The sequence below is a fragment of the Calidris pugnax genome, unplaced genomic scaffold (assembly GCF_001431845.1).
Source record: "Calidris pugnax isolate Ruff unplaced genomic scaffold, ASM143184v1 scaffold24, whole genome shotgun sequence".
NCBI lineage: Eukaryota > Metazoa > Chordata > Aves > Charadriiformes > Scolopacidae > Calidris > Calidris pugnax.
In genome coordinates, this window is record NW_015090922.1 from 27,316,478 (window position 1) to 27,342,837 (window position 26,360).

At 42.2% G+C, this 26,360-nt stretch overlaps 1 protein-coding gene across 1 annotated transcript in view; it reads right to left on the reverse strand.

The window, feature by feature from the left end:
• Positions 1–440: 440 nt before the first annotated feature.
• The window catches only part of PGBD5 (piggyBac transposable element derived 5), a 45,356-nt gene continuing 19,436 nt past the window's right edge, over positions 441–26,360 (reverse strand). The window contains exons 3-6 of the mRNA XM_014951150.1: positions 22,331–22,511; positions 15,179–15,376; positions 9,826–9,931; positions 441–8,376 (exon numbers count right to left, since the gene is read on the reverse strand). Of these exons, the coding sequence (XP_014806636.1) occupies positions 8,181–8,376; positions 9,826–9,931; positions 15,179–15,376; positions 22,331–22,511 (681 nt within the window). The 3' untranslated portion in view covers positions 441–8,180. The remainder of the gene's footprint in view (positions 8,377–9,825; positions 9,932–15,178; positions 15,377–22,330; positions 22,512–26,360) is intronic.

The following is a 26,360-nucleotide window of genomic DNA, read 5'->3' on the forward strand; positions in this document are numbered from 1 at the left end:
TCTGTGAAATTTTCAGGAAAACCAAGATTGCATCAAAGTTGCTTGATGAAGAGTTAGAGCAGTGAGGGTGAAGGGCTGGTACCCTTTCAGCAGAGCCACCTTTGAGAGCTGGGACAGTTCCCCCTGTCCTTGTGCCCACTCCTCCCTGCCCTGAGGAGGCTGGGAAGCATTGCTTACTGGTGGTGGTGGGGCAGCAGTCCCCTTTCCTATGCTTGTGTGCGGACTGTGTTGAAAGGCTTTTAAAACTCAGTTCTTAAAGAAAATGCCTTTGTACACAGTGGCTGGATAAAGATGTCAGGCTTTCGCCTCTAATGGTCTTAGATAAATTACAGGCTCTTACTTCAGCAGTATTTTATCCATGGCTTTGCGCCTACCCATGCAGAGAACCATGAAATACCTTCCCCACTTATTTCAGAAAAGAATGAGACAGAAAAGCAACCGGTAATATATCTGACTGTATTTCAAAGTTGTTGATTGTAAACAAACTTTGTTGAAGAAATAAAATCACATGACAAGATATCAGAGTGATACTATAAATCCATTTTGTTATTGTTGCCACACTTCACATTTTTGGAACTCAGAATTTAGCTCATGGTGTACAAAACTCGTAAAAATTTATTGCAAGCGTGCCTTTGTGTAGAACAAAACTGGTGTCACAAAAGTAGTTCCCTGTCCCATGCAGAAACACAGTTGTGTGTCTCTTACCATGAAGAGGTCACACACCTGCATTTCCTGAAAGACTTGGCTGTTACAAAATTGCTCTGAGTGTTTGAAAAAAAAAAAGGGGGGGTGTATGCTTTGCCTCCGAATTTTAAATTTTCAATGGAAACCTTTAGAATTATAAAGAATATAGAACTTTTCAACAGAACTGGAGTCGCTGATGTTGTGAGCACAGCCCGATGGAGTTAGTGGGAAAGCACTTGGCCAGGCACGGCCGGCCTTTGCGTTTGGTACTGTCACTGCATTTGATGGAATGTAAGTGGCACATACCGAAAGGAAATGAAAACAAAACATAGAGGGGAAGATTCCTTTTCCAGAATCCCCATTTGTCCTGTTTCTACTGTGGCACTTCCTCAGACTGTCGCTTCCATGCTGTGCTGACATGCAGCAGTGCTTTGACTCCAAGGCTGACGACTACTGAACATCTATAGCATAAGGACAGGCACGGAGTGAGGCCAGGGATGTAGCTAAAGCAGGGTTGGTGTCACTAAAGCAGGTGTGTTAAACATCGGCCTTTTCTTTGTAATTCGAAGGCAGCAGGGGAGGGGGGTACACATGCTGGAAAGATGGGAGTTAGAAGGGATCACCTGGTGCCTCTCCCTCTGTGTGCCCAACCTCTGAACTTTCCTCTGCCTCCTCAAACCCACTGCTCCCCTTGAACTCCTCCTCCTAGCAGACTGTGCTGATCAGCCTCACCTGTATGGATCAGATTAATCTCTGGTATAAATCTGAGTTTTGCTGTCTCTCATCTCATGGGGGGCAAGTTATTTTTAATTTCTGTACTGAAATGCCAGGCAAAGATTTGGCTTACAAGTAGAAGAAAAATCCAGGTTGCAAAAGTAAGTCAGAGAGACCTGCAATTTGTTTTCCATCAAATGAGTAACTCCTTTCACAGAGAGGTGTGAATTGTTCAGCAGTCACGTTTTGCATACACCTTTTGACACAGATTAATTGGAGAACAAGACCACAAAGTTACTTTGACACCAAGTGGGTTGGGGTTCTGGACAGATGAACCTAGTGTACTGGGCTTTGCTTTTCAGTTTCCAGGTTTGTTTTTTTTTCTTTGTAACTAGTGAAAATAGGACAAAATGCTCTGTTTGAAGTCCAGAGCACAGCATAAATACTTGAAGAGTGAAAGCATTTGCCAGCTGCTTTATTTTAGAAACAGAGTTGCCAGGGCTGGGAGGAAACTTCATGGGCCTGGAATCTTCCCGTCCCTATTAAAACTTCTGAGATTAGCTTGACTATGAAAATCTCTTTATTCAAGGATCCTGCATCCCAAATTGCACTCGTCCCTTCCCTCTTTGTTTATCCAATCGGGTCCTGCACATCGTGGCCCCAGAGGACAGCATTACAGTCCTTTCCCACTAGGTTCTTCATCCAGGTCCCCCAGGCATTCAAGGGTTGTTGCAGTTACATCAAATGAGCACTTCTGCAGAGTGATGTTTTCACGGATAAGATTTTTTTGCACTACACATCGTGTGGATCACCTTGACATCTAATATAAGCAATTATTTACTTCAGAACAGTGATACAAAAGGGATTTACCACTTAAGGCCTTTTCGTGATACCTAACAGCTGTTCACCAGACCCATCAGTGTGGAAGGGTTTAAAACAAACCAAAACACCAAAAAACTGCCCAGACCACGTCAAAGGCCCCTCTTTGACAGCGATCCAGAGCTGAGGAATGTTGCAGCCATTCCAATGGGAGCGGTGGGTGTGGTGATGCTGATACCTGTTTTGGGTCCATACAAACCCAACTGGCAGCACTAATGGGGCAAAGCAGGCAACACCTTCACAGTGATTGCAATTAGAGTATAGGCTTCAGAAATAATACCCTGTTCCATCTGAGATTTGCAAAATAGCAGAAAAGATCAGCAAAGTAATACTATAAAAGTAAACTGAAAAGCCAACTCTCTGTTGTCGCATCTGCCAGACTGACGAAGAACCTGCAGGATGATTTGGATGTGCTCTAAATCCATGGAATGAAGCAAGCATAGGGCAGGAAACTCCTCCAGGGCTAGATTTCTGAAGACACAGAGCTGCCTCTCAAAAGAAGAGGAAGAGACCTTTTTTTACAAAGCACAGATATTCTCCGCTGTGCCTCAACAATGAGATGACGATACAGAGGCTTTTCCAGTTCATAATGCTTCTGGAAACAAAGGTAGGATCGGGAAGAACTGTTACAAGAAGGACTGTACATCAAGTAGCACTGGTGATAGGCTTGCGTTAGAGCAGATGATGACATGATCTGTCTGTGCACAATATCCTAGTTAATCACAGGCCCGATATAAATGTGTTTTGAGCCTAGAGTTCCTTGCCTTTGTGAAGCATTGCTAGCAGTCCTTTGAAACTTGAATGTTCTCAACCAAATTGAGATGAGCTCTTGTTTTACAAACAGCTAATCTTACATCAGTCCTAGCAACAAGAAAGTGCCATGGCAAACTCCACAATAGAGATGGATGGAAGACTTCATATTCCATCTAAGCCTCAGTGACTTTTCTCAAGTCAATTTAGTAATGATTTGTCTGAATTTCGCATTGATTACTGGACTATAGCAGAGCTTCACGTTCTCCGTTTATCTCCTCTAAGCCTCTCTAGGCAGGCTGGGCTGCTATGTTTTATCCAGTCTTCTCTTACCTTCAGTGCAACTTGGTTTCAACTCATTCCAGCCTATATGGAGTAAGGACCCTGTGCTGATGAAGTCCCACAGCCCTTAGTTCATGGTGGAACTATGTTCACCATGCTTTCATTTCTTGTTTGGAAAAGTGCATTTGAACAAGAACTAAGTCACTGAAAATGCAGAATATGGACTTAATCAGCAAGAGTGAAAACTCTACTTCACAGTTTCATCACCCCCTTATCTGTGCTGTGCCTTGGTGTCTGATTAGGAAAGGGGACACTCCTATTTGGGGAGTTAATGATGTCTCATGAGTAGTGCTGAGGTCGTTAAAGCACTTTGCAATCCTTGCATGGAAAATAGCACAGATGCACAAAATTATTATAATCCCCCACTCATGCCTAAAATCAGCTCTAGGACTGGGGGACTAAGACATGTAAGACTGAGATAGTTTCACTACTCACCAGTCTAGAGAGACTACTAAATAAATGTCAGAAGGAAAAAACCTCTTCAGCCAAAAAAAAAAAACCAAAACCAAAAAAGCCACAGAAGTATAGCTGGAGGTAAAGAATGGGAATCCTGCTTTGAGTTGCTGTCCTTAATGTCAGTCTGGAAACAGCTGAATTAATTTTTCTCTTGGAATTGTCTGAAGGAAACAAAGTTGTACCTATTAGAGACACTGAGACTTCTATAAATTGGGATTCTTGAACTACTTTGTAACTGCTGAAAGGTTGGGGCTAGAGAACAGAAATCGAAAACAGAGAAGAGATTCCTTTAAATTGTGCCCTAGTGTCAAGTGCACAGATGGGCTGAAGTAAAAAGTGGCAGAGTTTCTGCAAGCCCTTGAAGCATTTTTCAACTGAGACAACAGCAGTGGAAAAAGGTTTTCCAAGAATGGATGGTGGCACGATAGACATTTCTTGAAAGAAGTACTGTGCATAGAATGGTCTCAGTTCTTTGAAACAAAGTTTGCATACCATAAATAAGTAATTTTCATTTTTCAGAAGTACGTGAACAGAAGTTCAGTTCAGCAGGAGAGAAATGAGCTTTGCTGCCTTGTCTATCAGCTGCAAACTTTTTTTCCCCCCGGAAAAAATTAGAGAAGTTCCTCTGTAACCTGGTTGGCATTTCCACTGCTTTTTAGCTACTGCTGAGCTTAAGATCTCTTACCCAGATTGTCTCAAGGCTACAAAAAACCCCCAAGGAATCCCAACTTCCTGTCATTTCACAAGCCATTGCACAATTAACACACACATACACACACACTATAGCTAGCCTCCTTGCACTACTTTGAGACTAACCCCCACCCTCATTTTTCTCCCTTTAACTGGGGAGAAACTTTAATATTAGTTACAAGCAGGTGGGGAACCAAATCTAAGCCAGTCTTTGCAGTAAAAGGTAATGCTACAGAAGCTGAGCTGCAGTTAACAAACTTTTGCCTTTTAAAAATGATTCCGTTTCTTCCTTAATTACTTTGCCTTGTTTGTTGTAACATAGAGAAAGTGCAAGATGCTTTTTTAAGAAGGAGAAATCTTAACTTTCCCCAACCCTATCCACTCCTAGTCAATAAATGGAGAAGATGATGTGGAATAGTCATCTGTGGATATAGGCTATGCTTTGGTGGGTTTTGCTTGTTGGCTTTAAGAGCCAGAATGCAGGCATTTTGTACATATAAATATATATAAATATTTTTGCTTACTTATGGAATGTTTGTGCATATGTAGGGCACCAGTTCAAAATGATGAGGGATGGTTAAGGCTAAGAAAATGAAATTCATTGCAAAGCTATAATTTTGTCTTAATTTTTCTCCTTTACAAAGGAGACTAAAGCATCTTCCCTGTAATAGTCAGCCACTGTGTAATCCCCTGTCAACACCAATTCTAGGGAAAACTACTCAGGACCCAGTCCCTGAGGCAAAAAGCTAGGACCTCATGATTTTAGCTCAAGTATTTCACAAAATTAACAGCCTACATTAGTGGAAAATTAAACATTCCAAGGCCTTGGACCTACTGTCACCTGAAAAAGAAAAGGCATTTTCTGTATGGGATGGCCTAGATCCACACGTTTAAGCATACAGCGCAATGTAACAATTGGCCAAGGGCTTCAGATCTATCTCAGGGGTCTACAACATAGCTGGAGAGTGCTGTGCTTACTCCTCAGAAGTCCTGTGAACCTCCCCACCTCTGCTGGGGGCATGTTCACTTTGCAAATGCTCCAGCATTGCAGGGGAACACAAGGAAGCTGGGCTCCCAGCAGCTACTGTTCATCCAAGCTGTCCCAGTAGCAAAGTTCCAGCCAGACCTTCCTTTACTGCCCCAGTTTTGGCTACTATATAAATTTACAGGGCATAATGAACTTGTAGCTACTCTTCCTGTTGCAATATTGGCTGGCATTGCCTAAAGCAGGGCACCAAGCAATAAGAACACCATTTGCCTTTAGGTACCTTGGCGGAATTCCCTCAAAAAAGGAAATCGTGGACTTATATTGCTGAACATTTCTTTTTCGTGCCTCACACTAGCTCTTTTCCCTCTTTGAATACTTCCAAGACCAACAAGAACCAGTCACCACACAAACTCAGTCTGAAGAGGGGTGGTCTCAGTTCTCTGCAGGACCAAGAAGTTTTGAACTCATCCTTGGGCTTCCATGCAGCTTGGCATTGCCAAGAACCAGAGTGGTACAAACCCTCTCCTTCCTTTTGAGGCCAGGAGATCTCAGTGCACAAGGTTTTGTCCTTTCTCCTGCGTTTCTTGGGTGGAGACCTTGTGGACTGAGCAGTGAAAAGGCATGCTTAGGAAACCCGCTGCAGTACATCGTGCAGCTGGCAAGCAGAGCAGGATGTGTGGGACAGTGCCAGGCTGTATTGTAAGCAGAACCACCATGGAGCTGGCCATCCCCTTACTCTCCCTGCAACCAGCTGAGATCTGCTTCTAAGTCTACTCCAAAAAAAATAAGACTTTGGTGGAAATAGATGTCAGTGCAAGGATACTCTTTGGGCTAGTCAGTAATTTACTAACCCCTGCTGGACTCTTCCTCTATTATGATTTCCATGCTATGCATTTGCACATCACATAATGATGAAATCTGATGAGTTCTCAAATTCATGTTGATTACCCTCTGTTGTCTCTTGCCAGATAGATGCATATAACCTGGTGAGGTTTACACCGATAAATAAATCACTCCATCAATCACTCCATTCCTCTTCAATCAACCACAGTCATTCTTCAGTAAAATGTTTCAGGCTTGGGGCCCTAAAACCAGCTGGTCCTCTAAGCAACATGTTTTCTGCCCAGGAAGTTAATGCAATTGTGTTTGTGTCCATCACTGCTAACCTTTAGAACACAGAGTTTTTTGCTGATTGAGTTGTGGACTCACATCAGTAATGTGTAGAGGGCAGGGTAGTATTTTACCCCAGTATCAATTCTCCCGTTTTTCAATCATGTCTCTCTCTCTCTCTCAGCATCGTCTTCCAAAGCTTCAGTGGCCTTCAGATTCCACCAGCACCAAAATGTGGTGTTTCAGCCATGGACACCAGCTCATGACGATGCTTGTCCTCTGCAGCGTTACTCAGGAGAACTCTTTGGGCTTGCTCTGTTTTAGTGAGGTTTAAGGTATGGTTGCAACTGGGCTTCTTCCTTTTTTTGTAAAACACAATGCTATGTTATTTTGCTAAACATGTAATCTGCCTAATTACAACTACTGTGACAAGCCCTGCATTCTAACAAGAATAATTCCTACAGAACACCCCGCAGTGATAATGGGAAACACACTGCTATTAGTGACTTATTTTTTTCTTGCCAACTGTGTATTGAATGAAATTCTAAAATGGACCAAAAAAGTCTTGACAGTTACAAAAGGAAAAGAAAGAAATCATTGTTCCTAAAAACCTAACAGTCTGTTACATTAGATTTTTAAGCAACATTTAAGATACAGTTGAAATCAAGAAAAAATATAATTGTTATACTTTGATTTCTCACCTGTACACTGACCGTGGCAGTTAAGATGTGAGGCAGTATTTACTTAGTGGTTTACTTACTGTTAATACTTACAGAGTTACTCACTGCTTGTGTACAAAATGTTTCAACTTGGTTAAAAAAGAAAATAAATGTAATGTATTTTCCATTTTAAATTCACTAATGTATTTGGTTTCTCCAAATTTTGCTGTGCTCTACACCTGGGATCAGATTGCCTTACATTACGTTAATAAAAATAGAGGAAAACCAAAAAATAATCAGAAAGAAAAAGTCTTGACTCGTCCTCAGCTCCTGGCTGCCTGCGTGTGAAGGTTTTGTTTGTCAATACACCTGCTTCAGTGTTCGTGCACCTGAACTGCTTCGTGTAGCACACCGGGAGGACGGCAGCCATGCCTACGGGGTGGCAGGAACTCTCCGCCACAGCCCACGGTGCAGACTGATGTCACTTTGTCCCCAAATTGAGTAACACCAAGTAAGGTATAGAATTCTCTGTAATGCCCGCCTAGGACTGCTGAGCTACGTCAGCTTATGATAAGCTCTTAGCCCAAGAAGAACTTTACAAGATGACCCTGCTCAACAAATAGTATTGAGATGATGACTAGCTTAAGTCTGTTTCTGGTGTACAGATTCCCACAGGGCATTCACATAACGCAATTTTGTGTCAGCTTTTCCACTGGCACTTTCTGCAGGACATGTTTACATCCAGCTCCTGCTAGGAACAAAGTTTCCACCTCTCTAGTGGCATCACTTGGCATTTTTGGATAAGGACAGCATTGGTGGTGTCACAAGTTCCTTGCTTTGCCGTTCCAGGTGTGGTATCTTCTTCTGCTTACCCTCCACCCCCTGCCTACCCCACCAAGAACAATGCATCAATGGGAGGGTGAGGTGTCTTCCAAACCCAGAAGCTCCTTTACAAGTCTTTCACCAAACTGTGCGCGGCTATACCTTGTCACATGGTAGGCCTCTGACATTTTGTAGAGGATGTAGGCATTGTTTATAGCGATGCTGATGGCAAACCAGAATACTTGCTGCCAGGTCTTGTTTGGTTTGTGAGAAATGAAATACCTAAAAAAAACAAGAGAGAAGGGGAGGGAAAAGCACTGTTCAGCTAAATGCTTGCAGCTGAGATGCAAGAAATAACCCCAAAGATTCTGCAGTCCCAAAGAGAAAGCAGGCCCAGGACTTAATACCTAGTGCAAGTATCATCTGAATAAATTTTGTACAAAGTATGTAACAGTCATTTACGTTTAAGTTGCACAATTTTGGAAATTTCTAGCAGCGTCTAAAAGAACCCCACTTCCTTGCTCTCAGAAGCAAAACGTCAGCAACACTCTCACCTCTTCACTGCTCTACATAAGTAAGACACTGATACAGACTCCTTGAGCTCACCTGTGACAAACATCCACGTGATAGGAGCTGTGGGTCTGAATCCCTTCAATTTGTAACTAAAAAAAGCCTCAGGCACATTACGTTACACTTTAGAGAGGATTGCTGATGCTTTTCTCCTCTTATTTATCTCTATTGCCAGCAGAGAATGATTTCTGCTGCTGTCAAGAGTAGGTGGGAGGATGTGGGGGTAGAGCCAGAGCATGCAGTGCTGGTATGTGGAGCACCTCTCCATAAGGCAGAACTAGAAAAGACTGACATCCTTATATTTAGGTTCTGACTAATTCTAGGACTGCCAAAATATTCACTCTTTGGTCATAAGATTTCCCACTTTCCTACTTTCATTTTTTTAGTAACCATTTAAATCTACTACCTCATCTCTTTTTCATATTGATTTCCTCAAATCAGATGCCAGCATCGGTCTCCAGCAAACACCTCTTCCTCTTTTATCTTTTCTACTGAATTCTTGCTGCCTTGGAAAATCCCTGCTGCTTTTTCTCTCTCCTCAAATTTTAATTCTTGAAATGTTCTGTACCTCTTCACTATTCCCCCAGCCAAGCTTCACCCCTGTTATTCTTACTCTTTTCTGTTTCTCCCTGCTACATTAAGAGCTAACACTGAGGACCCCAACTGGAATTCAGGAGCCAAAAGTTCTACATTCTGCTCTCCCAGATCACCTAGATCAGCTTTACATCCACAACTGATTGTATTTATCCTTCTGACTCCAGGTAACACAAGTATTACAAGTATCAAGATTATCATAGATAATCACTTAAACACCATCTGCTGATAGGGGTGGAGAGCTGAGCTAGCCTGAGAGACTTGTGGGGCTGGTAGACCCTTGTTGAGTTTTCTATTTAGCCTTCAATTTGATGTTTGATGCTAAGAACATGTGTCTCAAATTTTTTGTGACTGGCAGTTGGGAAGATAGAGCCAAAACACTAGCCATGCAGCTTTTGCCCTTGCGCAGAGGCAGCTTCTGATCTTTGATTGAAAGAGGAGTTTTGTCAGAGATTAATTCCATGAAAGCAGTATTGGTCCCTCAGCTGCAGCTCAACATGGACAACTCAAACATTGCAGCAACAGAGAAGAAGTGAAAGAAAGACACATGAACACATTCTTACTTACTTGCTGTATTTGTCATCATATTTGCAGATATAGCTAAGGTGAGCAGCAAAGGCTTCAACTGCCAACGGGCATGGAATTTCTCCGCTTTTTCTCTTAATTATAACTCCTGCATCAATTAGAAACATAACAGTTTTAAATCCACATGATAGATCTACCTATTAAAATAACAGTTTCTATATACAGTTTATTATAAAATAAATCTTATTGACATTTTCTGCCCTGAATCTATGAAGTTATATGTAACAGAGATGCTAATTTGATTTTTTTTTTTTAAATTGGTAATATATTGAGCTAGTGGAAGGGGAAGAAGAAGGATCATTTTTCAGTTGGAAATGGAAAGGTTTTGGACACAAACCCTTTTACTATAGGTTTAGATTAGCTATTAGGAAGAATTACTTTACTGAGAGGATGAGTAAAGCAAACATACAGTACAGGAATCTGTTCCCTAACTTTTGACTTTACATCCCCACAGAGTTTGATGATCTCCAGGGTATGGATCACCTCTTGCTCCAAGTCTATGACACACTGTCGAGTGAGGATCTCCACTCTCTCCTCAGCACAATGCTATTTTTCTCCAGGTCTAGAGAAGCACAGGCTTGATTGCATCCTTTTTCAGCGTTATTTCACTACAGGTACAGTTCTGGGTTTTCTCATTTCTCAAGCCTTCAAACTCTCATTGCCTTCCTTCTGCCAACTCTTTTATAATCATCCCTAAAATGCTCCTCACGTTCTGATTACAGACTTCATCATTTCATTCCTTCAGCTGGAAGTCTCATTCCATCCATTATCCCTGTCAAGCCCCCTGTGCTGTCCTAGCTGGCAGGCTCTATTTTGAAGCAAGACTTACGACACATACTAAATGTCATGTTACAGCTGAGCCACGCGGCAATTTATTTGGAGTCTTTAAAGTCTGATTTTTCAAGAGTCCAAAATTATATCACCTCTAAATTGTTCAATACGCTCTCCTTTTACCTTTGCCTCCTCAAGCTAGGTGTAAATGTAGCCCAAGGGGAGGGGGAAAAAAACCCAATCAAATAAATGAACCCTTCATTACAGTCACATACTTATTGTAGCACTTTAAAAATCCTTTTAATGAGTTCTACAAAAATCTGGCCAGCATGAGGTAAAAAGAACTGTTATACCACCAGCCTGCTGCATCAGTGCTGCAAAATCATTTACCATCCCACCTGGGCAGGTCAGGAAAGAGTAAGTATATTCCCGGTGCCAGCTTTTTACAAAAAAATCCCATTTCTCCTCATGCTCTCCTCTCTTCTCTTTCTTCCCCTTCTCTTCCTTTGGAGGATTTAGATTTCCTTTGCAATTTGCTTTGTATTCACAGCCCTCAAAAAATTGCATTGCAGTGGCAACTATGTGGGTACCATATACTCCCTCTCGCTTTCTATTATATTCCACATAACATTCCTCTATTTTGAGAATATAAATAGCTTTATAGGCACATTATTTGTATAGCCTTTCCTAAGCTTGTTTCGTAGCCATAGGCCACCTCTCCAGGGAAGACGACTGCCAGAGCTGGGTCATTCCTAGCTGCAGGTCTCTCTGGCAAGTGGTCCCAAGCCAGCTGACTCACCGGCACAGTCGATGAGTTATTTCCCCTCCTGGTCCTCCCCCAGCATCGCTGTGTTCCCATCCCTGGCAGCACTCCAGGGAACACACCGCCCGCGCTGCAGCCCTGGCCTGCCTTTGCCTGCGTGCTGGAAAAGGTGGCCTCCATGCTGCCATGGGGGACAGGCATCACCTTTTGGGTTTGAGGGGGTTTTTAGACTTTTTTTTTTTTTTTTATAAAAAAGGTTTTTTTAAGCTGTGTGCTCGTCAAGCAAAGCTTGAGAAATACCACCCTGAATGAATCAAGCAGAAAGAAAAAAGCATACATATGTCTGCTTCCTCAAAACACTTATTCTAAGCAAATCCGTGATTTTAGGAGTTAGAATCGTGTTTTTTTTTAATTGGAGGCTCAGTAATACTAGCACTTGCACTCACCTGGGCAAACACTGAGATTGCACAACCTAACAGAGGGGGCACTCCATGTTTGAAATGCTGTGTGGCTTTTTATCAGGGCTCAGATTTGTTACAATTCTTTATCAGAATTGCAGACAGTACAAGGCCTAGTTTTCAAGGTGTTCCCATTAGTCCTCCAGCCCCATCCACACTGTCACTATACTTGGACAGGACTCCCTGAATGTAGTTTTACAAAGGACACATGGAAATAAAGTAAAAACCCTAAGTTTCCCCATCCTGAAACATGCTTTTTAACTAAAAAGTATGCTTCTTTCCACAGACTTTCGAGTTCTGGGCCAATTTCACAAGTGTATTTTTCCAGGAAACTAGATTTCCACCAGACAATCCTCACTCCAGCTTCTCCTGGCCTATGAACTACACAGGGACTTAAACAACCGCTTTCTACAATTGTGATGCCTCCACATCATCTCCCATCTTCTCACAAGTCACTTGTGAAGTGCCAACATACCATTTGCAGCTCTTCAGTCCTTGTATCTGTGGCCCAAGCTTTGTTTTCTATCCTTAGCTATTGCTTATTTAGCTTTCTAATACAGCTGGTTAGTGAAGAGCAGCTGTGAAAGCTCTTCTCAGAAAGAAGCTACTTCTTAAAAAGATCTTGGGTTCAACAAGCTTTTGCTAAAGATGTCATCCTGCTGTGCAGCAAGTGAGGCTGCTGCCTACTCTGTCCTGCTTCATATGAAAAATACAAAAGACTGTAGTTATTTCTAGAACATAGCAATGAAGATGCTGGGAAAGTGGACACCAGATCTATAGTGGAAAAACAAAAATGCAGCTTTGATGACCCCAGAGATGGAGTGGTTTGGGACAGCAGATACATCACATGCTTTAGAATAAGGGTAACCTTTTACTCTCTGGGGGTCCCAATCTCTTTTGGTTTCTCAATTCTTCTGTAATACAGGCACAAAGGAAAATTAAACTCAATTTAAAGCTTAAGGGAAATTAAAAACCCCACTGAATTTTGTTCTAGGAAGAAACTTCATAGTTGATAGCACAATAAGCAGGACATTTTTGCAAGACTACAGGAGTAAGATTCATCCTTTACCATCTGAGATGATGTATTATGACATGTTGGTTCAAAACATCCATAATAAATAACTTGCTGCATCTAAGAATAGTATTCATAGATCAGCTCTGACAAGTGTACTGCCCTCCTGGTGCCTCTGGCTTGGGTGAGACTTACACTCTGAGTACAGGCAAGATTTACCTTCTCAACTTTCCTTTAAATTGCAAATAAGTATTAGCTACATCTACCTCTTTTCTCATCATAAGTTTTGGGTTGACTGTCCCTTGCCTTCTGTTTTTAAGGTTTTTCTCTTCACAGCCTCCTCCATCGCTGTCAACATTTATGCTCAACCAAGAGCAAACGTGCACCATGCACTGTCAGGCAATCCCACTGGTGCCAGTCTCTGCCCAGCTACCCTGCCTGCTTTAGTCCCCTGTGCCCCTACCTCCTCTCCTGTCTAACACGTGTATAGCTGGTGTCACTGGTCTGTGCTGCAGGCTGACCCAAGGAGCATAGACTCTTCCTCTTCCTCTCTACTGACATGCCTTAGAGGAGACTTTGGTGGTCCATCTCCAAGTTGGTTTAAACTAGCTTTCCTGCACTGACTTTAGAGATGCCAAATCAGAAGCAGGCAATCTGGTTTCCTGCCTTCCTGTTGAGTCTCCATCTGTTCCCAGTTCTCCATTAGAGACACTTTTCCCCCTCAGCACCACTCTTTAAAAAGCCAGTCTCTGTTTTCTGCTCTGATTCACCATGAACTATGTCAGCTGTCCCAGACAGCATTTGGTGAGCAATTTGTTGGGCAAGTCTTGCCCATCACACATACAGGTCCTAATCAGTGGACGTTAAACTATCTCACAGATGCAGCCTAAAATCCCATCTATGTCAAAACAGACCCAAGGTCAATCACAAGCACAACAGCTCATATCTCTATGTGCTGTTTGTAAAGGAGGTTGCCAGTGCAGAGTCTGCTTGTGCTCCCTCTTTTAACAGGGCAGTTAATACTGACATTTACAGTTACAGACAATTTTTCTAGTGATTTTTATTAACTATAAACAAATGCTCCCTGATAGCCTATAAAAACCAGGTGACAGGTAGTGGTAACTCTTGTCCAGTTACTGCAACTGAATAATCTAAATCTGGAAAAGGGCACAAGGGAAACAGCACGAATCCTGATGGTGAACACCCCTCGTAGGGAGTAACACTACTCCAGGGACTGGCATCAGCAGGGCCCCCAAAGTGTCATATTTCCTTCATGTACGTATTTTCAGCATTTGTGATCAGACACTGGTTCATCCAAATCACCAAGTCCTCACTCTGCTGGGGTGCCTGGCAGAATTCCTTGGGATCAGCCACTCTTTGCAAAGGTAATGAACCTTCTGCCAAGGCATCAACCAACACACTAAGGCGACTTCTCAGCTTACCAGACAGTAAAGCTGAAGTCCTTAACTTTGCTTCTGTATCCTGTACACACATGTGAGAGTCACTCAGGATTCAGCACACGAGTGTACAAGATGCCTTTGAATTGGTGGCTTTACATTTAAAGTTTGAGGTTAATCTTATTTGTCTGAAGCAGTTCTACATAAATCTGAATAATAAAAATGAAAAGTAACTGAAACAGTAATTTCACTGAAAGATGAATTTCAAAGAGTTAGCTTCTTACAGAAGCTTCTTATAGATATTGCATCTTACAGAAGTTTCCAAACCTTAGAACCATTTGTATACTTTCGAAAAGGACAGTATCAACAAGCTCTTTGCAATTATTCGAACTGTCAAAGTTATATGTTTTGGTTTCTTCTCATCAGCTGCTAAAATCAATTTAATGTACAACAGGAAGCCTTAATCCTATTTACTTCTGGCAAAAAGACATTTGTTTGTGACTAAGTTTTTACTGGATAAGATAAATTAATTGTAGGATCTGCTCAGAGTTCTAAGTACATCATGACATTTATTAATTTTTCTGTAGCAGCAACCCTACGAGATGCTTTGCAAATGGGGCTAGTATAGTGTTATACAACAAACATCTTCCCTTCTCCTACCATCAGCAAAGATATAATCTTTATACCTAAAAGGACACTGCCTCCACCAGCTCAGGCAAAGGACGCTGCATTAGCAGGAGGCTTTTAACCTTTGTATGGGGAAAAAAATAGCTGTAGGAAGACACAAAAGGGAAGTAATCACTACTGTTACTGTTAATCTAGGATATTATGATCAAGCTTTGTGTTCAGGCTTATTATCAATCTCAGTGGCTCATTTTGCCTTGTCACATAAAGCATGTGCACTTTAGAGATGAGCAGTAGGAATATTGCTTACCTTGTTGAACTGGTGAATAGGCATTGGTCAGAAAACGAAAGTGCCCTTTATTGTACCAGCAGATCAAAGACATGTTTCCCTTCATTCTTATTCTGTACTGTCCTCTGGACTGTGGAGTTTCAGGGTTGTTCAGCATGGATGGAGGTAGGCCTGTGCAGTCACTCTTCCTGGTGCTCAGCAACCCGCAGCAGTAAATCTCTGCATGTGAACAAAAACATTCCCTATCAGCAAGACATTGCATGGACCCAGAAAGCAAGAGCCATGGAGCAAGTCTGAATGACCAGATTAGACAAAGAACCTGTCCTACAACATTCTAGTGCAGCAGATATGTTAGCCAACTGGCTGTCTCCTGTAATAACAATAGGATACAAAGATTTGTACCCTTTATCAATGTCTCTGGAAACCAAGAAAAGTGCAGAAGGCTTACTCTCTAGATGAAATGTATTGACATCTCCTGCACAGTCATGATGAAATGACAAGGAGAAGAATTCAGGGTATCTTCCCAACAATAAAATCTGTGCAATAATCTTCACAACATGTTTAAAATTGGACTGAAAAAAATCCCAATGGCGATGTGCATTATGGAACAAATCGGAATTCATGATCCAAGAGAATCTTTGATGTTTAACTAAGAGAATAAATTGTGGAGGGAGCAGAGAGGTAGGGAAACCTATAGCATCTTAGATGTTAACTGAAATAAATTCTCCAACATGACTCGCACGATACTTTTAATCACAGTATACATAGCTGACAAACTCTGGTTTACTGCTTCACTGTGCTGCCTGGTTCTTGATTTTCAGCTCACTGCTCCTTGCACCTACATCACCTGGTGTGTTAAGGAAATACTGCTTAAGCAATTAAGAACCACTGAAACCACTGGCTGATTTAAAAAATGCATGTGTCAGAAGGATGGAGAAGGTGGAAATACAACTTCAATGAAAATGGATTTTAGGGAAAGGAGATAAACCAAACAGTGCCCTAGTTGAGTGAGCACTAACCTTGTCCTGCACAGACATAAGAGGCTCCACAGGCAACACATTCTGCTGTTCACAGCTTCATATGTGTGAATAAAATCTAACACCAAAAAACATGTCTCAATGCAGCCAGGTGGGTACAAACAGGATTTGGAAATAATATTAAAAATTACAATGCTTGATTTTGTCATTTGGCTGTGAAATAATAATTTTGTTAGGCCAAGAGAAGCAGATCTTCTTGATCAAACTAATTAACTCCTGGAAATCTTAGATGGAAACTTCCTTGGTCTCCCTAGGTTTTTGTTAACCCACCTGAATGGAAAAAAAAAAAGATGGGCATTGAAGCAGGTGACATCTGTGCACATCTTTCATATGTCAGCAGAGGCTTTTGATAATTTAAAGCTCATCTGTCAGCTAAGTCTACTTGATCAAATTTTTCATCATGCTGAATTTTGCATGTTGAATAACTGGACAGCCTTACAAGGATATAGTGTCTGGCTTCCCCTGAGCATGTTACCATTTATGTGGCTCTTCTGCCTTTGTCCTTCTGGGATGACTTAAGCTCCCAAATGCAGGTGCAGCCTTTGTTCTTGGTTCATATAGCCCTGGTACACTGAGCATCCCCTCAACAGCTCACAGATACTACAGGAATACTAATATAGTAATTGCTAATACTCATTATTTGGTCCAGTTGCTGCAGGCAGGTCTACAAGGAGCTAAGGCTCTTCCATCAGAAATTTAAGACTCATGCCAGAAGGTGGTCAACCAACACAGCAATGGGCCAACTTCATTTGGAAGGAGAAAATCTGCACTCCATTGTTATTTCTAATGAATGAGTCAGTCCCTGGTAAGTTCTTTCCATAAAAGACAACGAAAAAAGCCTAAAAAGTCTCACAATCTATATAGGAAGAAGTGCACCACCAATGGAAGGCTGTTTTTTTTTTTTTTTTTTTTTAATTTCTTGTCTTGCTAAGAGGTACACAAGCAGTGAAGGTCATGTACCTGCAAACTTTGACATTAACATAGCAAACTTTTAGAAAGCTTTATTCTAGCCAATATTAAGATCTTCCTGCCTTGATAACAAGCCAGCCTGAGAAGCATTTCCTTAGCCACCTAAAATTTATGACTCACTGAATGGAGATGCTTATTCTCTCCAGGAGAAGCAATGGTATAAGAACAAGCTAATAACTACATTATTGTGCTAGAGTTTCAAAATAGCAACAGCCATCTCTGAGATGCCCATAATAATTAATTGTAGCCTTTCTTTTAGCTCAGGCAATAAGCCTGCAGAAAGCTTCCAGCAGATGTTCCACTCTTCACACAGAATAATGGGAGCCATTTCCTCTCTTAGGAACACGCTGTGGAATTTTCCTGCTGTATAGTCTATAAAAGTGCAGTACTTCTGCAGATTTATTAGCGTCTCTCATCATGGATAACACCCTTAGTCTGTTGAGTTTTTAAAAATCACCCAGTTACTATAGCAATAGAAGAAATAAAAATTATGCCCATCTGGCTCAATGAAGTTTTTGTGCGTAATTAAATCAGAATCACAACAGGTGTTTGCCACATACACAGGAGTCAGTGGAGACAGGTTTTCCTCCTCTGGTCTTCTTAAACTGTAACTGCAATGTAAATGCATACACCTAAGCTAGCTTAGCAAAGATGGGGAAATGGGGTGTAGTCACCCAAGATTCATTCACAGGGTCTCCAGGCCTCAGCTTGTGCTGAAGCTTTTTTTACCACATCTTCATTAGTACTATTTGCAAAGGCAGCCAGGCTTGAGTTAGTTCAGGCAAAAATGCACATTCTGCACTCATTTATCCTGCATGCAATGGGCTGAGTCAGAGGTAGGGCAACTAGCGGGCCTGCTGTGGGAAGGAGATGAGACCTTGCTTTAGTCCATGTGCTGGAGTTGCAGGATCCTGCAGAGCTTGTGGGGGCGTCATGGTCACCCAGGCTGGCAACTCCTGCAGCTTTGCCAACCCCAGGCACTCTGCTGAACAGAGCCAGCTGCTCCTGCTGGTTCAGAAGGTGCAAAAGGGACTTTTGGGGAACATATGTTTAAGGAAAGCCCAGGACACAGGGCTTTAGGAGGTGTTGTCCTCTTTAATGGACAGCAGTAATGTTTAAAGGGGGGGAAAAGAAACATGCACTATGAATGAATGTCACAGCAAATAACAGTGACAGCTGTCTGCTCACAGAACAGAGAATCTGGGTCATTTCAGTGCAGGTTTGCACTTCTGTTCAGAGGCCAGAAAAAGAAATGCTTTGCGTGTTCCCTGAAAAACAAAAAAGAAGTCTATTCAGGTTTCTGATTTTGAAAAAAAATCAAAGTGCTTTGTCTTATTTTCTGAAGCTTTCTCAGCTCTTGATACCTTCATACACCTCAGAATTATGTTCCCTTGACATCCCTTTATATTACTGGGCACATATTCTCTACTGCGGTACAGTGAAGGTCCTATGTAGCAGGCTTTCAATAAAGAACGCTGGTTTTTGCAGTAATACATCTGTAGGTTAAGGTTAGGAAAAGCAAACAATAGTTTAGTTCCACAAAATTCTTCATAGGATCACAGGATCCTATGGATTAAAGGATAATTCAGGTTGGAAGGCAACTCAGGAGGTCTCTAGTCCCATCCCCTGCTTAGAGTAGGGTCAGCTCTGAGGTCAGACAGTGCTGCTCAGGGCGTTATCTTGTCTGGGCTTGAAAACCTCTGAGGACAGAGACTGCACAACCTCTCTGGGCATCCTGCTCCACTGTCCTCAGGAAAAACCTTACATCTAGTCTGAACTTCTTCTTTTGTTTCAGCTTATGTCTGTTGTTTTTCATCATTCCACGATGCACCACAGTGAAAAGCCAGCTCCATTCTCTCAATAACCTCCTCGGGGAGTGTAAGGCTGCTATTTAGCCCCCACACCACCCCAAAGCTTTCTCAGGCTGAACAAGTGCAGTTCACTTCCCATAGTGAACATGTGGTCCAGCCCCTGGTCAGGTTGGTGACCCTCTGTTGAACTTATTCCAGTTTATCAGTACCTTTCCTGTACTGGGAGGGTGTTGTCCAAAAACGTGCTATATAGGAGGCAATACACATGGGGAGTAGGAGACAGTAATTGCCTCCCTCAGTCTACTGCAGTCCTGTTAACACAGCCCAGGATAGTGTGGACCATCTTTGCTGCCAAGAGATGCTGCTGACTCACGTTCAACTTGCTGGCTACAAAGTCCCCCAGGTCCTTTTCATCAAGTGTTTTGAGAAGAACAAATACATTTTTGGTGGTTGCCTGATTCTAGATTTTCCAGAATTTCCTTTAGTTCCTTTAAATGTTAGTTTAGGTTCCCAAAATGTTTATCGTTTCTAAGCATTTAAATCTCCCCCTATTTTCTGTTGATAGTTACAAAAAACCCCAAACAACATAAAGCAGTTAAGATCAATACCAATTTCTTTTTGCTTTCAGTTCTCAATGGGATCTTTCTCTTTCCACTACTGATCCTGCTCTAGCCCAGAAACAAAATTTTCTTGAGTAAGAAAAGTAAATTTGTCAGTTTAAGAATAGAGCTTGAACTGTCCTGAGCACCTAAGCATGGATGCTCTTCAACAGGCTTTTGTCATACTTCTTGGTCATGGTGTGGCTCTGTTGAGATTTAGTTGGCTGTACACCAAAAAAGCATTAAGGTCATTGCTGAGGACAACTGTGTGAGAGAGAGATCTCTCTGCTGAGTCCAGGCGTCTCTGCCTGCCTCTCCCCAAATGTCCTGCCAATGCAGTAGGATCCCAGCAGGTGCTGGCAATATATTAGCTGCTTTGCAGCAGTCAGTAAACACCATCTCCTCCCAGGGCTCTCACTGACTTCAGCACTGCTTGACATCTCTAGCATCTTACCTCTCCCAGTGTCTCATAGTCATTCCAGTTCAACATTCCCTCACCAAACCTGTGAGCTAGCCCCTCAGTTCCATTTAGTTCTGGAAGCAGCTGTCAATTATCATAAAAAGTCTCATGAAGCCATATAACAAATCATGAACCAAACTGGAATCTCAGTATAACATTAGCATATTTGATCAGATAGTAAGTCAAAATTGTATGCTTTAAAAAGACATTACTGAATTTGCTACCTGCTGGAAACTGTTAATTTGAACGATCTGTTCAGGGTAAAGACCATGAATAATTCACCCCTGTGAACAATTTGAATTATCTGTAAGTAATAAACACTCAGCTGGTTTAGTAGCCACACATCTTTTTCACTAGGGTTATGGACCAAGTGCGTCATGACATACTGTTTTTATCGTTCCCCAGCTGAGCATAAAGGTTGCAACTCAGCAGTCAAATTTTTGTCTATCAGTCTTTATATTTAAACCTGACATCACAGGTACTATGAGTATGTGGGGTATCCTCTAAATTTTTTGGACCCTCATTTTGCATCATTGCTTTGGTAGCCTTAAAATTGTAATGCTTATAATCAGCTGTGAACAGAGTCATTTACTAAAGAACAGTCTCCGCTCAGAGAAAAAACTCCAGTGCACTATAAATATGCTTGACTTCCTTCCCATTTGGCTGTTTGAAGCATTTGGGAAACCATGACTCTTTTGTGAGAATATAGCAGTATTCCACTGTACTCTGTGAGCTTACCTAAAATAATGTAGGAGTTAAGTCCTGCACTGACCTCAACAGAGACAGCCCTCAGTGCCAGCAGTCTTAAGTGCTCAGCTACAGCACTGGTGCAGCTCACTGGTGTTCTCATTTCAAATTAGAATCAAGATACGGCCTACAGGAGAGATGGGGAAGGGCTCTTTATCAGAGAATGTAGTGATAGGATGAGGGGTAATGGTTGTAAACTGAAAGAGGGGAGATTTAGATTAGATACTAGAAAGAAATTCTTTAGTGTGAGGGTGGTGAGGCACTGGAACACGTTGCCCAGAGAAGTTGTGGATGCCCCATCCCTGGAAGTGTTCAAAACCAGGCTGGATGGGGCTTTGAGCAACCTGCTCTGGTGGGAGGTGTCCCTGCCCATGGCAGGGGGGTTGGAACTCGATGATCTTTAAGGTCCCTTCCATCTCTAACCATTCTATGATACTGTCTCAATTCCCAGTTTTTTCCCCTGCTTTGGGCCAAATTTCATTAATATAATGCTCTAAGTGGATATAATATTCTGCAATGCCAAAAAACATGCCAAAAGCAAAACTCGGTTGTCAGTGGTGTGTTGGAAAGGGAAATGGCCCTGCAGCCTCCTCATATGTGACGCATAATGGCAGAGTCCAGTCTTACTGCTACGAAGGATCAATTCTATGCACCACACTGACTCTGAAAGGCTGTGCTGACTGAAAAACGAGCCAAGAGTTACATTGAGATGACTGTCAGTGGTGCAGGAGCCTGTAATTTAAGGGAAGTCATAGAACTGTTTGGGTTGGAAGGGACCTTAAAGATCATCAAGTTCCAACCCCCCCACCATGAGTCACAAGTCCTCAGTATTTCTGAAAGCAAAGTAACACGTGGCTCTTTTACACCCCAAGATGAAGGGGCATTTGACAGAGAGAATGTCCTGAGACTACTCTTTGGACTAAAAAGAAACTGGCTGGGAGAGCCATATTGATGGACACTCTGCTAGTAAGCGTGCTTTTGCTAACGTAGAGTTTATTATGCTTTCTAAACTAAAAACTGTGCTACCGACGCATGTTGATACCAGCAAAAAAGGCAAACTTTACTAGGGCTTTTGCAATGGAATAAAATGTCATCTAGAGAAGTCACATCTTTAACAGATATTAAACCAGCAATGATTTCTAAGGCACAGCTTTAAGGATTCATCCCATAACCTAGTCTTTCACAATGGGAAGAGAAAAACAGCAGGCAGCTAGGAATCCCCTGAAAAGTCCCCCAGGCCATATAGGAGATTAGACCTCACATTTCCAAAGCAAAGAACAAAAGCAAGGGCTTTAAATAACCTTATTTAGAATGTTTTTACATCCTCATTTTGAACTTCAAGAAGATTGAAAGAGGAAGATTTAAAGAGTAATTTCGAAAGTCCTCTGCATAGAACCTTTCCATGAATGAGAACTTTTCTTAGAGATGACCAACTTATCTATACAAGGATTGAAATATCAGTGAAGCCTTTTGGGAGTTTTTTTTAATTCAGTGGCAGGAGACACTGAGGTCTGTCATTAATAAAACCCAGTGAGTCACCCGATACACACCTTGCTTCTCAAATTCTTCAAAGAGATTCAGGCTGGTAATGCTTGGGCCAGTGAAGATGATGTAGTTCTTCCCAGAGGCGTTCTGACAAAGGCTTTTGGCCACCATACTGTGAAGCTGCGGTTTGTTCTTCAAAGCATCCAGCCCGTCAGCACCACTCCCTTCTTTGAGATGGACATAAATCTGAAATGAGAAATGGTAAGAAAAATCAGAAGGTTATAAGGAATCCAGAGGAAGCAGATGCAAATGCTAACGTACCTGCTCAGCTCAACTGGAGACAAGCTGAGAATCAAGGCCGCAAATACTTTTTATAAACTGCTAATTAATCTAAAGTCGCTTTCAAGGGGCTGTTGCTTTAAAAACCCCTCAGGTTAGCTGTCACAGCTACCTATAAATGCAGCGTCCTTTGCCTCAACTTAAGGTCTTCCTGAGGTTCTTGTCACTGTTGTGCAGTTTGAAGATTGTTTGCTTGGCAGGAAAAGACTCCAGTCATAACTGAGATTACGTGTTGTACTGAATCTGCATAGGCTTCAACGCTGCCAGCAAAAGGAGAGCATGGGAACTTTGGTTTCAAAAAAGGCCCTTCCAGGATGGCCAGAAGGAAATGTCCCATTAGCTTCGCTGCAGTAATGTTCAGATTTATTTCTGCTGGCAGCAACCATTAGGCTGTGACGCAACTGAGTGTGCACACCCCTAAATGAGAGGAGCCAGCAACACACATACCCAACCAGCCAGAACACCCTCACCAAACTCTCCAGGCACAGCGCTAATTCTTACATCCTTTACTTCCATCATGATTTGGAGACAACCCACCAAAACAGATTGAACCAGGAAGCAGGGTACGGAGTGATATGCTGCTGCTAATAAAAATGCCTGGCTCATTTGTAGCAGGCTGCAGTAGCTTTAGCATGTAGCCTGTGCAGTCCACAATGCTATGGATTTCAAGAGAGCTGTCACCATCATCTGTAGGTGAACAAACATGTTTGTGTTAGAGTGCAGGAACATTTATCCCTTTGTAATATGACTACAATTAAGCAAACGCAGTCCAGCTAGTATACCCAGCAACTGAAAGAGCACTGAAGTAAAGCTATTCCTTCATTCTTGCAAGTGGTCCCTCTAGAAGAGGAGTCTTCTGCATTGTCATGCAGAAGGAGAAAGCACATAACCCCTTCCTTTGTACACAGGCCTTCAATTTTATTTCACTGATAGCATTTTACAAGCATAACATTCACCAAAGTTGAACATCTATTAAAATAACTAGGCAGCTGACCTTCATCTTGTTCTAAAAGTCAGCAGAAATAACCTGCTGGAAAGAGAAATGAGAAGAAGCAGACACTGTGCTCAGTCACTCAAACAGTACTGCAACACCATGGAACTTGCAAAGATTTAAAAACGCACAAAAGTGCAAATTTTCTGAAAAATTTCATTTTTTCTGGAAGGCCTGCCTTTGAGACTTTGGCTCTGAAATACTTTGATCTTTTAGGAATTCCAGAAAATTTTACCCATCACAGACAAAGTTGAAACCTGCTCAGTATTCAGGGGCAGGGAAAAGGAATTTTGCCTTGTTTCTTGGAGTGATGCAGCCACAACAAGCTTTCGTTAAACTTGCTTGAGACTTCAGCCACCCAGATCATGAAGCATAGCATCTGGTTCTCTTAACAACATACTCCTTCATAAAGGAAAGTTCATTACACTGCTCAGAGAACAAAAATGGTCACGTTTGCAGTAGTGCTCCCAGTAATTTATATCTCAATGATCTTAGAGGGGAACAAAATTCAATTAAACAGCTTCTCCCTATTTTAGATGGTGTATCTCCCAGCACTGGTATTCTAGACATATTAATGTAATATTCCCCAGCAATTCATGTATCATGGAACAGACCCCAGAGGAGCATGTTATTTATGAAATCTCTGAGAAATGAGACATATTTTGTATATTAAAGTAATTGAAGTGCTAAAGAACCAAGTTGGTGCAAGGATGAATACATGGTAATTCCAAAAGAAAATTATCACAGAATTGTTGGAGTTGGAAGGGACCATCTACAGATCATCTAGTCCAACTCCCCTGCCAAAGCAGGATTTGCCTATAGGACATTACTCAGGACTGCATCCAGGTGGGTCTTGAAAATCTCCAGGGAAGGGAACTCCACAACCTCCCTGGGCAGCCTGTTCCAGGGCTCTGTCATCCTCACCTAATGAAGTTCTTCCTCATATTTGAGTGGAACTTCCTATGTTTCAGCTTGTGCCCATTGCCCCTCATCCTCTCACTGGGAGCCACTGAAAACTGTTGGGCTCCATCCTCCCCCAGACTGCCCTTTAGATACTTACAAGCATTAATAAGGTCTCCCCTCAGCCTTCTCTTCTCCAGGCTGAAGGTCCCAGCTCTCTCAGCCTTTCAATAAGGCTGAAATAATATTTCATTATATTCCTTAATAATCTATATTAAAACAAAGTCTTAAATATACATTATTTACCTTAAAAAAAAATAATAAATCCCTTCTCTGATAGAAACACTTTCCAGATGAGGACAAAAGCAGGAATGTGTGCAGACTCCCTGACTGTGCTCCACTCATTTTTGAAAGCTGTCAAATTTGTGCCTTCCCCAACGCTAAGGCTGAGGACTAGCTAATTACAGTAAGTAATTTAGGTTATTAATCAGGGCTCAAGAGAACAGTTTAACAGTGGAATGCATATAAAGGGCAGATTGTTCCAAATTTACAGCAAAGGTATTTCATGATTATTGGCATCAAAATTAAGATTAGGTTACTAGTATGTCAGCACAGAGACCACACATCAAGCCATTTTAAGGCAGTGGAGACAAAAGATGCAGACAGATTAGTTTTGACTTTGGATTAGCAGTTGAGCTGAAAACAAAACAGGAATCTCTAAGTCCAGGAAAGTGTCTTACACCTTCCCTCCCCTACCGCAGTAAGTCTTTGCCAACCAAGAGCCTCTCCTGCTCCGTGCTCCCTTTGTGTTCCCCTCTGTGTACCCCCTAAGGGATGAGACAGTCTGCTGGTAACCCAATTGGTCCCTCAACGTGACCTGGTTTGGGTCTTCAAGCAGCTAGTTCAAAGCGCACGCCCACCATGCAACTGTCTACTGAGATATCACTGTTTTCCTACTAGGATACTACATGCTCCATAGGTTCTGTCAGCAGAGTTCCCCTGTGCACCTGGCACCTTCCTCCTGAGCTCGGCCCTATTTCGAGGGTCCTTGTAATGGCCACCTTGTGATTTTCATTCCCCCTGCTCTGTTCACCTTCCCAGTGCCCTTTACAAAACATCTATATCCACTACTGAACCTTCCCTCCTCCTCCAATGTTAAATATATCCCCCTTTTTTCTCCTTGGGCATTTTCCTGCCTGTCCAAGCACAGCCTTTGTTCTTGGCACAATTTTTCCTGTTTTGGAGAAGCATCATTCAAAGCTTTATCATGCTGAGCTCTACTGGGAAGATGGGTGACGGCAGCATAATGTTGGAAGGCATTAAGGCTGCTGTGAAACAGCAGCTTGGTGCAGACAATTGGCAAAGGCATAGCTTTAAATATCCTTGCGAGTGCCTAGGATCTCATATGGCCTTTATTTCCCCTCTCCCTGTGCTCTCATCCAGCTTATTTTATTCTACCTCAAATGATTAAGATCCTACCTACTGAAGGCCACAGCATTCCCTCCTGTTCTATAATGCCTTAGAAGTGGTATTTAACAGTTAGCAGCCTGCAGAAAAAGCAGAGTTGCCAGAAATTGGCTGCAAGGTCTTCACAGGCACAGTCAGAAGCTGCTCCCCAAAAATATTTGTTCAACTGTTCACCAGAGCTTCTGGTTTGCCCTGTGACAGCATCAGAGCTTTGTGTTCTTTCCATGTGCTCCAACAGCAAAATGTCATCAGAAGTATAAGCTCAGCAACTGCTGCTGGACAACAGATGGAGATGTTGGCAGCAACATCCCCTGCTTCTGCGGGTGACAGTCAAAGTCGTGCTTCTCGAATATCTGCAGAGATCATTTCCACTGTGTATCCTTTTCTAGTGGCTACTG